Here is a 16,103-nt window from a genome sequence, read left to right as displayed (position 1 = left end):
CAAAACACTTACAACCACACTCCAGAGCCTTTTTCATGTGGTATTTGTGAACAAAAGGAACCGAGGCCTTGCTGAGCACACTGCGCATAGCTGAAAGTCATCAAACCTGCAAATATATAACAATTCTCCTGCTGCTCCCTTTTCATTAGAACTATTTTAGTCTTGTATTTATTGTATGAACCTTTTATATCGCATTGTATATGGGGAGAACCAATGTTTCCAGCATGGTGAACAATGGGGTAAAACTTACATAACAGTCAAGACACAAAGCAAAGGTGTGTTCATAATGAGCTTTTTATTTAAAAGCACATGTATTAGAGCTAAGTACATTTAGCAGAAAAAAAACATTGCTAATATTTCTTTTGTACAAAAATGAGACAATACAAAAATACTAATATTGAATTTTAATACAATTGTGGGTGTATTTTTTGAACGCATATTAAAAACTTAACTATCACAATCTACAATATTTTAGTTATCTAGATACAAAAATCTGTCAATCGATGCTTTTTAAGCAGCACTTTGTAAAGAACACAGGTCTGTAATCATAGTGGATATATCTAAACATGTTCAGAAACAATATCTTACAGAGTTAATTTTAGTGATCTATACATTATTTATATATTTATAAAAAGAGAGTGAAACGGCTTGGTGAAATGATAGGACGGACTATACGATGAGAAAGATGTGCAACATGGCGGAGTGTGTTGTTGGAGGAGGATATCTGAGTAGGCTGTAAATAAAAAGGGCCACTGTATCTGGTAATGTACAACTGTTAGTGATTACACTGGACAGGCTATAAACATACAAGGTTAAAGATGCATCTTAGCAGAGAATAAAAATATTAGATCCACAGTTTTTATAACGTTCACCTGACAGGGAAAATTCCCTCCGCCCCTGGCCTCTCTCTTTCTGACACACAGTGGCACACACGCACACACACACGCTGACAGCTGACAGTGTGTGTGTGAGGGGGTCTCATTCTACACACACATATATTACCAGGGGGGGTTCTTTTTCACAGGGCACAGCGCTCACACATAAAGACACACATTCACACACATGCATCACACACACAAGATACATGTACAAGCACGAGCGTACCCACACAAGCACAGGAGTGTACGGGACGCACAAGCACAAACACACACTGAGAGACAAACATACATCGCCAACGAGTGATTGGGTGGGTGAGAGCCCCTCCCTGCCAGCGGAAAGAGCCCAAATCATCCCAAAATAATGTGCCAGCTTAGCTGTAAATCAACACCCTCTTTCCACGGTGACAGACCACACCCCTTCACTCTGCCCACCCATCCCCTTCCCACCTAGGAAACCAACCAGATGGCCCTAGCACCAGGAAGCGGCATGGCACAGCCACGCCTCTTACGCAGGTGCTGACAGGCTGAGAGATCTGCCTCCCTCCTTCCACAGAAAATACTAATATCCCCCCTTTACTAAATCTAACCCTAAAGAAATGCAACATCCCGGGTTTAGGCCGCTCTGACAGCCCACTACAAAAGGCTTGATGTGCTGGTCTGGAGATAGAGGTATATGAGACTGGAGGGTGTCGAATGCCAGTGCTAAAGACATTACTCAGCTTACTGGGATACTGGTGTCTTGACAGATTCAATATCCAGTCAGTCAAAAGGGCTTGAAAGACGACGAGGGGATTGCTCTCTAACCAGCTGTAAAGGCCTAACTAGATCGATGTGTGTTTGTTACAGTGGCCTGTTGGTACTGGGCTGGTTATATCTAAACCCCATGTTGATCCTCACATCAAACCCATGCTATGCTAACTTTGTCCTGCCCAGGTATGGAGTCTACTGAGACTCTTGCACCAGGCTAGGTCAGCTTCTCTAGGAGTGTCTCTATCTCGTGGACATCAGCAGCATCAAGCTTTCTTATAGCTAGACCTCTCAGACAGCAAGTGGTGACAATGGACAATGAACTTAAAAATAGTGCTATAAGTTATATTTTTTTTCTATACTGTTAATATTTCTATGCTGCTAGTTATATTGCAGTAATATCGTTCCCATAGCTAAGGAAGTTGTTGTCCTACGGCGTTCCAAGGCCACAGAGAGTGGAGAGAGGGAGCAGCACTGGAAATCCCTCTCTCCCTACACAGGGGCTTTGTCTTTTTTTCTTTTTTTCATTCATTCATTCATTCTTTTCACTTTACACTTGTTTTCCCTTTGTGTGGCTACACTTCCATCGAACCTCCGCACCCTCAGCTCTGCCTGTCTGTTTACCTGTTTCTTACTTCAATTCATTTTTTTTCTTTTTATCTTCCAATTCTTTTCTGTTTGTGCTCAAAACAACAGACTCAAATGTGAATAGTAGTTAACATAATAGTAAATAATAAGTCTGGATAGTGAGAGTGGACTCTGTTGTGCAAATCTCAAATCTGACACCCTATTCCGCATGCAGTGCGCCACAGCACCTCTGGGGGCATTGCATAGGGGAGGAGGGTGCCGTTTGAGAAGCAGCTACAGTCTCTCGTCGCTACATTCTACTGTCCGATGGGAGGTGAGCAGCGCTGCGATTGGCTCCTCAGTCACAGGAAGAGGTGCGGCCTCTCTCACACCATGTTGTGGTGGTTGTTCCTCTCGATGATGTCGGAGGAGGGAAGTAGCTCCTTCTTGATGGGGGAGGGCGGGGGCGTGGCCGGCTTCACCCTCGGCTTGAACAGGTCTGACACGTAGAACACCTGGGGGACACACAGAGGGAGAGCGGGGCGTTACGACAGAGGGAAAACAGCAAAGGTAGAAGTAGAAATAAAGAGAAGGGCAAAAAACGTATGCGTTTCTTTGCGTGGGAGCCTGTGTGCCAGTGAGAAATTGAAAATGAACAATTTGAAGTGACCGTGCAGTGTAGAAATATGGAAAAATATGAATGTTGCATTACATCACCCTGATGAGAAACTCCCTATCACCTCCCTCTGACATGCTTCATGCCAGCTCAAACTAGCAGCACTGAGTAATCTGGCTACAGGACGTGATCTTGGTACGGCTCACCCGAAAATGACAATCAAACTTGGTGAACCGCGGCTAATCCTCTAACACAGGAACTCACAAAGCCAGTTTCTATCACCATCGTCGTCATGATTAATAAAAATTGTGAATTCCCTGCTTTCATCAGCTCTCTCCACCTCTCTCACTCTGAGAATGTGAGGTCAGTCCGCCTGACGTTGGAGGCAAGGGGAAGGAAGACCAATACAGTTCTTCCTGAGGTCCTGATGACATCATATGTCAATCAGGAAACTGGGCAGGAGTGGACAGGAAGTGGGACCATGGAAACTACTGTCCTCCGTAACAGTATATTACCGTTTCCACTTACAGGGGTCTGGGGTCACCCATGAGCAACAGTGGCTTCAGCTGCAGAATAACACACACACACGCACACAAACACACACACACATTTAACTGGCAGGCGTAGGAGCTTTTCCTTCCTTGCTGCCAGTCTAGGGGCCTGTGCCAGGGAGACAAGGAGGGGGGGGGGGGCTGAGGGGAGAAGCTGTCATACAACACTACACTCTGGGCCGCTGGGAGAGAGCCTACTGTGTACCAGGCCAGCTCACAGGGGAAAACAACATGGATAAACCTTAACCTAAACCATAATTCTCATAGGGGAATTTACACTGGGAATCTCATAGGGGAAATTACACTGGGAATCTCATAGGGGAAAACACATGGGAATGTCATCGGGGAAAATACATAGGTAATTCAGTGTTCGCCTTTTTTTTGTTTTCCCAAACGAAAGGCACTATACGCAAGGGTCGGTGATCCATTTATATCACACAGACCCTCTCATTCTGCTCTCCTCCTGCTGCTGATGAGATGATGGTGAGGTTGGAGCGGTGGGCTGCACACCAGACATTCTCTTCAATTACAGCCTGACATTTACTGACCTTTTCTGCTGACCTTTGACTGACAGATGACATCACCCATAGACCATCATGTACTCCCTCTAAACGCCGTAACACACGGCGGCGTCATGGTTCTAAAAGGGCCCTTTGTCTATACTGCCGTGTGTGCGTGTGTGTATGTGGTGTGTACAGTATCTGATCATATAGTGTGTGTAATGTTCTGAGCAGTGGAGAAAGATCTAATTTGGATTCATATCTCGGAGAATCAGTAAAGCCGTCACGGGACACATTCCATGCTCATTTTACATAGGCCGCCTTTTCATCCAATCACAGCGGGCCTTGTTGCCATGTCGCCAACCTCCGACCTATCACCCCTGAACCCGCCATGATGGAAGCCTTATCACAGCACCACAGCACCACCGCTTCCTGTACATAACACACATACACACACACACACACACACACACACACACACAAACACACACAAACACACACAGTCTCCTGGCCTATTGTGTTGAGAAATGCCGACTCAGCAGCAGGGCTCTGGAGGGAAAGGGGGAGTGTGGGCTCCTTAATGCTGTTCTACTGGAAACAATCCAGCGGAACCTTTAAAGGCAGCAGACTGGTGTGTGTGTGTGTGTGTGTGTTTGTGTGTGTGTACAGTATGTGTACTGTGTGTCCTTAACCGCTATTAAAATGTCATGTCTGACACATAAAGAAGCCGAGTCACACGGGAAGTGAGTGTGCTAAATTGCAGGAACTGTGAATGTCTAAAACCAACATATTACTCACTGGACCCCCTTGTATATCAGAGGATAAAACTGTGAATACATTTGCGCCCCTTGTATTTTAGAGAAAGCAACTGTGAGTACATTTGCAGGCTCATTTTCCCCAGAACACAACCTGTGAATACATTTACACCAGTTTAGGTCATAGGATGTAGCTGTGAATATATTTACACTTGCGCATTTCAGAGAAAATAAGTAGGTATTTCAGTGACTGACCACAGACCAAAATGTGAAATGAAACTGTCATAAGGCATAAGGTTCAAAATAAATACTGTAAGTGCTAACTGGCGGCGTGGTTCTGACTCTGAGCTCTTAATTTAGACACTTCGGTTGTGTGTCTGTCTGGGGCGATAAAGGAGGACTTCCTGCTTTTGCACAAGTTCACCAGCCGGACAGACGCTGCCTCAATATTTGAGACACTCAGCCGCCTAGCAGATGCTCAGAGTGTCTATGTGTGTTTAGGAGAGAGGGAGAATAAGAGGGAAGGAGAGAAGAGAGAGAGAAAGAGAGAGCCTTTGTCCCCTTCTTCCCTCATAGTCTGACCCAACTCCACTCAACGCTGACAATGAACCTCGAAAACAAACGAATGCTGCCCCAGCTTTCTCTCTGACAGCTGCTTCCTGTTTGAGCTGGCCCTCCAGACCTTTATCAAGTCACATGGTGAAAAGTAGGTCACTGCGTCTGAGAGGAAGTGTCAGGTAGGAGAACCCCCCCCCCCCCCCGGATCGTAGTCCTACAGCCATAGTCTGGAGTGTTTTACACTAAACAGACATGCATCTACATGTCCTTCAACAAACAGTGTGTTTGTGTGTGTGTGTGTATCTGTCTCAAACATCATCCACGATCAGATGTGTACACAGAACTTGAATGGATAGAACGGTCCTTCCACTGGTTGTCACGGTAATTTTGCTAGTACAGTTAGTGGTTAAGAGTTAATGATGACAACACAAGTCTGGGCATTAAGGCTGTAAAGTGTGATTGTACTTGCTGCAAAACTTCTCGCCTCAGTAACTTACTGTAAGTCAGTTTATAGCCCAACGGTACACATGAAAATGGCCGCCGTTCGGACCATCCAGGAATGTTGATTTGAATGGGAACGACCGTTCTATCCATTCAAATTCTGTGAATGTGTAGGAGTCAGGCAGAAGGTTTAATGTGGCAATATACTCACAACAAAGGCCAACCTGCCCGGAATCAACCCACAGTCGAACACGTCGCCGCATAAAAATGTGGCTTTGTATTGTTCATTTACTGACGGTCTATGCCAGTGGGGGTGCATTAGGATTAAAGAGGCAACTGTAACCTAGGAAACCAGGAAGAGCGATGACAAAAAACTCAGGGAACAACACGAGATGTAAGCACCGAGGCAACTGACCGCAAAAGGAAATGAAGACTCTTTTCTACAAGGCAACAGGACCAATCATGTGATATTTAGACCACCTGCAGACGATCACACACTGGGGGCTTATGGGAAGAATTCCACTAGTTCGGCCAGAAAGCCTGCGCACGCTGCGGAGGCCAAGGCCAACGCGGCGCTTCGTTTTCTCTCCAAACGTGTTCTTTTGTTCATGCTAGCCGGCCGAATTTCGTTTCCGCAGCACGTATACTGCCAGCTTTAGGAGTCTGGACTTTCTCTGCACACACACCTTCCCTCAGCTTTAGCTCAGGCTGTGTTCACGCACCGCACTCCCCGGGCTGCCACGGGGCTCCTGGACATCAGCTGATTCTGCTTAGTGAAGACATCTCATGAGAAAGATTGGCAGCAGACCGCAATTCTCCAACAACCGAACTACTGTTAACGACCATTGGGATTCCGGCTGCGTCCGGCGTACGAGTGCCAACTTCAAAAACTCACATCTCTTCAAAAGGAGTGACAAAGCTTTTGCCAGGTCGTTACACAGTTACAGAGAACATGTTCTCAGTGACCTTCAAAGACAAAATCATAGTCAGAAATATAAACGTGAACGACAACACATCAAAAGAACATGTAGCAAGATCTGAGCAGAGACACTTGAAAGACTTCGCTTTCTTTTTCGCGCTCTCAGAACATTGCAGGGTGGTGAAAAATATATCATGCTCTGACATGATTTGATGGTGCGACCTGATGCTTTTGTAATTCTTTCAAATGTCGTACGTTGACAGGAGAGTGATTGAACCTGCAGCTTACTTAAGATCTGAAGATGTTAGCACTTTGAACTAATACTTTCTGCTGGCTTTAGCTTCAGAGCAGTTTTGCAGCTGAATGCCTGGTACCGATCTGTCTTATCTCCTCTCATCCCCTGTCAAGTCCTCTCTGCTACGCTGCTTATTGCGAGGCTCTAACAGCCGAGCTAAAGTGCTCACAGATGTGTGTTTCTACTCAGACTGGGGAAATCAGAAGGGGAGTCAAGGATTGTAAAACTAACCTCACTGCCCCGATCGGCAGGGGTTTGAGTGTGTGTGTGTGCCTATATGTGTGTGTGTGTGTGAATGTGAATGGTGTGGGTGTGTGGCTGTGTGCTGTCTCTTTGCTTGCGGGAAGGTTGTGGAATAGCTGAGCTGGATTAAACCCGCACTCTTCCCGAGCCAAGATGCAGACAAGGCTCCTCTCTCCTGTCACCTCCCTCCCTCCGCCCCTCCCTCGCTGCTCCTGCCAGATCTGCCCATTCAGAGGTCAAGCTCACAAGCTGAGCATATTTCTGAAAACATTCTGTTTTTCCTTGTCAGAGTTGATGTCGTCCAGGAGCTACGCCCAGCTGGAGGAGAGCGGATCCTGCCAGAGCATTACAGTCTGTTGTTACTCGCTGGTTTCGACTCACTTTGGATCCTTCAACGCCATAACAAGGATCCTGCTGTGGCATGTGTGAGTGTGTGAGTGTGTGTGTGTGTGTGTGTGTATTTGTACGCATGCATTTTAGCTGTGCCAAGGTCTGCCTAGGCGCCACTAGTAGGGCCTCTCTCAATTTTATGAATCTAACCATTTCCACGTTCATGATTTGGATCATGTAGAAAGGTAAGGGTTGTGTGTGAGTGTGTGTGTGTGTGTGTGTGTTTCCATACTTTTCCCAGAGGCAGCAGAGTCTAGCTGGGGCCTGCTGTGCTGATAGAACCAGAGCCGCCAAATAAAAAACCCAAAATAATTAACAGCCTCATTCCTCTTTCAAAGGCTAATCCTCTCTCTCTCTTGCTCTCTCTCTTCCTTTTTCACTCCCTCTCTTTTTCCTCTCTACCCAAATTCAATTTTCCTTGGCACCGTCTAGCTTAGTGTAATGATGAGGGTTACGAAAATCATCTGGCAACTGCTGTGACGATATGTCACAAAACTAGTGAAGAAGGTTATGGTGTATGAATTCACACACACACATACACACACACACACACACATTAGAGCTAAGGCCTGGCTCCAGGCAATGTGTTATTCATTAAAGGGAATCAGATTCTCCTCACTTCATTGCCTGCTCCATTTCTCTATTTTGCAAAAAGTGGAATGGAGAAAAAGTAAAGAAAGGGACAAAGAGAGGGGCGAACCGGGAAGGAGGGAAAAAATAGAGAGAATCTGTTGGTTTGTCAAACTTTGTTTGTAAGTTGGTCCATCTATACGATCCCCAATGACAAATTGGGGGTCTGTGTGTGCGTATATGCATGCATCTGTGTCTGCATGTAAACCTGTATATTCATACATGCTTGTATACCAGTGTATGTTCATATGTGTGTGTGACGTGTGTGTACTCACTATGCAGTAGGCCACCAGGGCTCCCTGCGCGAAGCCTGCCAGGACATCAGTGGGGTGGTGCTTGTGGTCGGAGACACGCGATAGGCCGGTGTAGAAGGCCATCATCAACAGGGTGAACTGGAGCAAAGGGCGGAGCAGACGAGCCCCACGCCATGTAAACCTGGACTGGAGATAGAACTGGAGGGAGAGAGAGAGAGAGAGAGAGAGAGAAAGAGGAGAGAAAGTGTTTTATTTTCTTTGTCCCACATCAATTACTATGTATTATTTATATGTATGTGCGTGGTGACAAGATAAAGCCACTGTGACAAACAGGTACTTGACTGTACATTTTTTCCTAAGCATGTAAGAGTGTAAAAAGCATCACCTTCCGTATGCTTAACACATAAATCTGTAATCCACATCATGTTGTTGATGGCAGTAGCAATGCCAAAATGTCTGTGGTAATGATGTTGGACTCAGTCCACTTTGTTGCCCATGATGGACTGAACCCTCACACCTGGCTGGAAATTATTCTACAAGTGAGTGTTTAATGTATGTTGTATTGCCTTTTTAACCCTGCACCTGTGGTGTGTGTATCTGTGTGTGTGTGTGTGTGTGTGTTATTACTGTCTGAGAGGTCTAGATTGAATCAAAGTGGGCAGGCTGGCCAGACCCGCAGAGAAACACATACACTCTCCACAACACACACACTGCACGGGCTGGAGACCCGGACATGACTGATTCTAGTGGTTCAACATCCCAGCTGTAAAAACAGCACCACCACAGAGAGCCGCAGGAGTGTACACACACACACACACACACACACACACACATGCACACACACACACACACACACACACACACACACACACACACACACACACATACACACGATGCCATGCAAGTTTCAACACTGTTAGGATGAACTCTCTACCCTCTATTAGAATAAACAGAAGATAAGCGGATCCCCCCCCCCCCCCCCCCCCCCCCGCAGCCAAAGAGCTTTCTGGGTCATGTTTAAGACCAGAAGAGAACCAAAACAGGAACGACTGAGTCCAAGGCCATTTTCAGTCACACACACACGCACACACGCATATGCAAGTGCAAATGCATGGACTCTCTCTCCCTCTCTCTCACACACACACACACACATATACACACACAGGCAGTGGCACTATGGTGAGGTCAGCCGAGGTTCCTCACACATCCTGTGTTTCTGCACCACTCACAGCCTGTACTTCCCGTCTCTCACACCCAGAGACGGAGGGCCTTGGGAGGGGCGGCCTCAGCCAAGGTCTCCCTAACCCAAACCTCCAGACTTTTGTCTTGTAATCAGCTAAGCTAACAATACCTACAGACAGCCGCTGCCCCTCCCCTTCCACCCCCTCATCCACTACGAGCCCCTGTAGGTGTGGACGTAAAGCTCCCTCACACTTCCCCTACGACACTCATATCATTGTTCTTCTCCTCAAGGAAGGAGAGGAAAGGATCCCTCCCATCCCTTCCATTCCTGTTCTCTCCTCCCTGGCAGGGATGTTTAGACTGCCGGCTTCCTCTATAGGGGTTCTCAGGTACGGGGCAAGGACTACTGATAAGTACTTTTGTCTGACATCCCGCAACCATGAGAGCAACCTCCGCATACCCTTCACATAACATCCTAAACCTCTCATTTTAAACCAGGATTGATGGAGGGTCTAAAAAACTAGGCACTAAAGTTAGTCAAAACACAGAAAGTTACAATGCCCCACCAATCAACTAGCCCCTATCTGACTGGAGAGCTATGAGTAAACCCAAATAACCCCTTCAGCAGCCTGATTCAATGGAAGCATGCACACACACACACACACACACACACACACACACACACACACCAAGAGAATGATAAGCAAGTGAGAGGGTCGATGACCTTCCGCAATCGCTCCTAACAGGCTCTGACCTGTGGCTCAGCACTGTTTAAGTGTGTGCTGTCTCCTCTTTAACTCCGACTCAGAGACTCAGGCGTCTGCCTTTCTGACCCTAGTCGTCCTCCCAGAAATCTGTTGTACATCTCAAAAAGTCAGTCCCGAGAAAAACAACAATAAAACACAACAACAAAAGGAGTCCCGGCAGATTCCCATGACGGAGAGAGAGAGAAGAGCGACACAGAGTCTGGTGGTTTCTGGAGGAATCCAGCTCATTCCGACGAGATCTTCTCTCTCCCGCTCTCTCTCTCCCACTGACTCAAAGTGTTAAATTAAAGAAAACACACACAAACAGAACAAAGTGAGAAAGAATGAGAACGAGGCCAAGTTTTACACACCAGCCCCCTCTCCCTCCCCTCCTTCCTTTCCTCTGGTTCACACCATGCTGTGAGACAAAGGCATAGCTGTGGGTAAGATCAATTACATCATGAACACACACATTGGTTTGCTCTTAACCAACAACATGCTATCTGCCTGACTGATTGCGAGTTCAGCAGGATGACAAACCCACACAGATATCCCAATCCTTTGCTACTGAACAGTGTGCACAAAGATGTTGTGTCTGCATTAGACAAAACACAAGATAACTCGGTAAGACGCATGAATACACACACACATTTGTCCTCTATGGCTGTGGTGTGGCAGTACAGTGTGTAGTGCGGCCTGCGCCAGTTATCTGTGTGCCATCTCACAAGGCCGTTGCCATGCCGTTAAGTCTCAGCCCCCGCCACATCAGTCACAGCCCCCAGCACTCAGACAAGCTCCGCAGGAAATGAACTGCTCCATAATCACAGAGTACCAATTAGCAGACGACTGGGGGGCTGGGACAATGTGACAGCCACATTGTGGAACTGGCACTTTCACCCTTGTGAGAAACAAGCGAGCAAAAACAAGGGAGAAGCCGAGAAGGGGGAGTGGGGTGGTAGACCGTGAGAAGAGGGGCAGCGGAGCGGAAAGTTGAGGCAAAAACCATTGGAGCCCAAAGGTGAAAATCAGGTCCAAGAAGTTGATACTTTGTGGAGAACAATCTTCCCAACTGTTTCAGCTATAAACTTTTGCGCTGTTTGGATGTGATGCATCATCCTTCCCATTCGTTCTCGTTGGCCAAGTCATCACCGGCTGCATCCTCAGCTGGCATGTGAACTTCCGGTATCTTTATCTGTCCTCCGTCCTCATGTTCTTTTGATTTGGAATTGTGCTTCTGTCATTATATTGCTTCAATCCGTCACAAGAATGCACAAGAACGGATATTGAGAAAGACTGCAAGAGCGTGGGAGGTTCTGTTAGTGTGAAAACATGATGTCACATGATTGTTTTTCAACTGGGAAAAACACAAGATATGCGACAGATTCCTGTTCCACTAGGACCGCCTCCTCTGTGGCCTCTGTTCCTGTCATGGGCTGCTTTTAGATTTCCAAAACATCAACAGCGCACTGTTCCTCCACTTCCCCACTCATTCTGACCTCCTTTCTCTTTCTCTTTTTCTGTGTTTGCACCAGCCTCTTCTGGCTATGGTCCTGTGCTCGCCGCAGTTGGAACACTGCTCTCTGACTAGTGTGTCACTCTGTGGTCTGGATGCAACACTTCTCCCTTCCCTCTCTCTGTCTTTTCCTTTGCCTTTCATTCACTCTATCTCTCTTCGTCGGTCTGACCAGAGCTCAAGCTGACGGGTCACTGAGAGGCCGGGGAAATACCCAGAGCGCACCAGCTCTCTCCGCTGCAGTAACCACAACACACTACAATACATCACATAGAACGAAATTTAAGACTGTCTCAGCTTAGCTTGAGAACCAGGACCACCTTGTAGCCAAGCTCAGGCCAGCCAGACCCAAAACATTTACCCTCTTCCCCATCCCAATCCCACCCTCCCCAGCCCCAAAGCCAGTGAACCCCTCTCCCCCCTGACTCTCACAATAACAAAGTGATATGGAAACTTTTGGTGTGTAAGGAGGGCAAGAGGAGGAGGAAATATTTGGGAATGGGGGTGGGGACGAGGGGGCAATTGTCTGTGTGGGTGTAATTAGACTGTTTGAAGCATGGAAAGCCTCTGGGGTGCTAAGCCACACCACAAACCCACAACAGGTGGAGAGAGAGAGAGAGAGAGAGAGAGAGAGATGGAGAGATGGAGGGGAGTGGGAGAGCAGAGGAGAGGAAGTGCACACAGCTGCTCTGAAGAAAACAGGTGGAGTGCATCCATCCATCCCTCCAAGGAGTAAAAAAGAGAATAACACTCTTCATAAACTGAATGAGGAGATAGAACAGGAGGAGGAGTAAAAGTGGACGAGAACATGTTTTTTTTTCCCTCCAGGAGATGAATTTCCCAATAAGAACACAACCTACTTCCCACGAATCCCTCTATCATCTGTAAGCCATTGTTTATGTGAGTCACAGCATGTGTGTGTTTGCATGAGTGCGAGTGCATCAGCATGTGTGTGTGTGTGTGTGTGTGTGTGTGTGTGTGTGTGAGAGAGAGAGAGAGAGAGAGAGAGAGAGAGTTTGATACTTACAGCCAGGTAGAGCATGGTGTACATGGAAAATGAGGCATGTCCTGAGAAGAAGGATTTCCTGTGGAGACAAACATCATTTTCAGTCAATTGTAAAATTTACGTATTGTTTTTGATTTCTTTATATATATATATATATATATATATATATATATGTATTGTGTGTGTGTCTGGGGGGTGGGGGGTGCACACAAACCTTGCTTCCTGTACTTTGCTCTCAGGGCCAGTGCAGTTGTATGAGGTGATGTATCCCAGGGAACAGTCGATGGTGGAGAAATCTGGTTTACACACATCTAGGAAGTGGGGTCTCATACGACCCACTGACACCTTGGCAATGTCTGTGAATGACTGGCTGATGGCACAGCCAAAGATAAACACACCCACCTGCAGGGCCGCACACATAAAAAAAGGTTAGTACCTGTATATAATAAGATAATCAGAAATGTATGAAGACCACTCTGTCTTCCTGTAGCATTGTGGAGAGCGGACCTGTTTGTAGAGGGCTGAGACATAGGGATTCCCAACGAAGGACTTGGTGCCTTCACGCAGGTGGTGGATCCTGTAGCATTCCCCAATCACAATCTTTAAAGGAAGGGATAGATGAGGTGAAGTGTGAGGTAAAGACCTGGCATAGATCGCACATTAAGATAATTTCTTGCTAACTGATTCTGGTGAACCCTATATTCATGCAGTAGGTTTGGAGGTAGGTAAACATGCAGTACAATAATGATATTTGAGTATGAATCATGCAGGTAAATTCGAATTTTTCTTTTTCCACACTGAAGACATGGATGGAGCGGGGAGGATGTAAGGAGAGACATGAGAGAACATGGATTCACAAACAGACAAAACAGACAGAATGAGCATGGCCTGCCTTTCCCTCAGGCAGTATTGATGTGATGGGTTTATGGAAAATTCTGCTGTTGTTGATGGGATTGTGGAGGAGTTGGTGGAGCTGTTCAATGATATGATGAGGCCTTTAATGTGGGATCTGGTGGATGATGAGGCAGTGAAGGGGATGGAAAGAATCAAACATAAAAATTTAGGAAAATACTCTGCTCTGGCTCAATATTTCAGTCATGACTGGCCTGGCCTGGATATAAGTAGGACTTATACAAGGGCAGCGGCCTGCTATAAGGCTTTAGTCGAGTCGAGTTATTCCAGCCGGGTGGCATTAAGTAGTGTCGGGCCCCATGGAAAGCCCTCCTCTACACTGAGGGGGCTTAAGCCAAGCCAACCCTCGAGGCACAGAGATGTCAATCATCCGTCTACCACCTGGGGTATCTGACTGACGGACCGACTGGTCTCCACCACTGACCACATCTCCCTTTCCTTCCTCCCTCCACACAAGGCTTCACTCTTCAGCTTCCCCTTCTCACCCAATCTCTCAGGAAAATATTTACCTGTCCATCTCTGAGCCAGCAGACACTCAGTACGGAGAACGTGAATAGCTCTAATACTCTCAATACGTACGCATTTATAGTCTCAGTCTCAACACTGCATCCTTTCAAGTTTACGTAGATACTGTTGTGTGTGTGAGAAAATGTGTTGATGTGTGTGTATTGTTAAGACTACATGTACCCACCTATATTCCACCTACAGGGTGGTCAGCAGGCAGGCTCACAGCCAGAAGAAATAAACATGGCGGTGTGTGTATGTGTGTGTGTGTCAATGAGCTGTTCTGATCAAAGCTGGAGATTAGAAACACAGGAGGCTGATACAGGCCTGATTAGTTTATTTGGGTTGTCAGCATTTATATACAAATCTCTCCTACATCTCTCTTAGCTATCTTTATATCTCTGTCTTTTCCTATCTATCTCTCTGGCTAGCAATTGGGGTCTGATGAGTTAATTTGATGTTTGTATACACCTCTCTCTCTCTCTCACTCTCTCCCCCTCCCTCCCTCTCTGTCTATTGCTATTGGTTTCTCTGTTTCTCCCAGAGCAAACATGGACTGTCAGACATGGATATGTCAGGTCAGGGGGACTGTAGGGTTTCCTTGCAGTGGAGATAAACAAGAGGCCCGACTAGAATCTGCTACCAGTAGGGAATGGTGTCGGCATGGCAGTAGACGCCACTAATGGAACACAGCTGTGTGAGACACGCCAACTTTACCCACACGTGAACATGTGAGAGAACTAACTAACACACATACACACACGGTCTCCTGGTTCCAATAAGCAGAAGAGCTGAGCTGGTACAGTATGTGTGTGTGTGTGTGTGTGCCCACCACGTCGGTGGCAAGGGGATGGCGGTGAAGCAGCGTCTCAGTCTGGGAACTTACGAGGGGGCTGTGCCACAGAGAGTCTGGGGGCTGTAAAGATCATTCATGCACCCTGACCACGTGGCACTCACTGATATATACGTATCCCACCACATATCATTATCCCATGTTTCCACTAGCCCTGACCCCCTCTAATCTATGGCCACTAGACTAGAGCCATTCCCAGTCGGGATGGGGGAGGCATGGAGTCTCCAGGCTGGGAATGGAGAGTCCATGCTGTTGCTGACTGGTAAGATGCCTCAGGCTATCAGTGAGGCATGGCGGGCATGAGAGAGGGCACTGACACATTCATCTACAGTAATGCGGAGGGCGCAGGGGGCATGGAGTCAGGGTGCAGGGATACAGCCGGGGCATGAGAATGGATCAGGAGCTCATAAAAGCTCTCCGGTCTCTGGCATGCATGCGTCCACATACACATGCACATAAGAGCCCATTTCCCAATGTCTGGCTCTTAGTACTACTGGCTCTCTTAGCAATATAATGAAAAACAGGCCATTACAAACACACTTGAATGAGTCAGAGTTGATATGAAAGAACAAAGTGTGACGAACAAAATAAAATGGAACGGAAGGGGAAAGACATATAAAGCCCATTCATAGCAAAAGCCTTAAGTACAGCATGATGAAAAATCACCTTAATCTAAAGTTGAAGAGTAATGTGATATAATCTACTATTCATGTTCAAGTTATGGGAGGGTTACAGTATGTTAGTGAAGCTATGCTACTATGTTATTGGAGTAAAGCTGTCAGAGAGGAAAGGAGAGACAGAGTGAAATTAGATTCGAGCAAAAAGAGCGAATGGAGGGAGGTAGGAGAGATATAGAGGCAGACTTACAGAGAGGATGGCAATAAGAATGCCAGCAGCACAAAGCACGGCATCGCTTATGGTGTCTCCGTTTTTATAGGGGTAGCGGATGGACTCGTCCGAACAGTAAAACCCGCGCTGGTACGGCCTTATGGTGCTAGTCTCAATGATGAGGAAAGGCAGGCTAGCTACAAAAGACACAAAGA

The 16,103-nt window shown here is 46.7% G+C and overlaps 1 protein-coding gene across 2 annotated transcripts in view; it reads right to left on the bottom strand.

The window, feature by feature from the left end:
* Positions 1-1,058: 1,058 nt before the first annotated feature.
* plpp3 (phospholipid phosphatase 3) overlaps positions 1,059-16,103 on the bottom strand; it is a 30,999-nt gene continuing 15,954 nt past the window's right edge. Inside the window, exons 2-7 of one of the 2 annotated variants that reach the window (XM_071524959.1) lie at positions 15,928-16,085; positions 13,299-13,391; positions 13,006-13,193; positions 12,813-12,870; positions 8,366-8,542; positions 1,059-2,707 (exon numbers count right to left, since the gene is read on the bottom strand). In XM_071524959.1, the coding sequence (XP_071381060.1) occupies positions 2,579-2,707; positions 8,366-8,542; positions 12,813-12,870; positions 13,006-13,193; positions 13,299-13,391; positions 15,928-16,085 (803 nt within the window). In that variant the 3' untranslated portion in view covers positions 1,059-2,578. The remainder of the gene's footprint in view (positions 2,708-8,365; positions 8,543-12,812; positions 12,871-13,005; positions 13,194-13,298; positions 13,392-15,927; positions 16,086-16,103) is intronic. The other variant, XM_071524960.1, reaches the window with a different exon arrangement.

This window comes from Centroberyx affinis, unplaced genomic scaffold (genome assembly GCF_046629955.1).
Source record: "Centroberyx affinis isolate AG114_WGS23_722 - 3 ecotype Tasmania unplaced genomic scaffold, CSIRO-AGI_Caff_v1 ptg001253l_1, whole genome shotgun sequence".
Classification (NCBI taxonomy): domain Eukaryota; kingdom Metazoa; phylum Chordata; class Actinopteri; order Beryciformes; family Berycidae; genus Centroberyx; species Centroberyx affinis.
The sequence above is the reverse complement of the archived record's forward strand: the minus strand, read 5'-3'. Positions and strand labels throughout refer to the sequence as shown.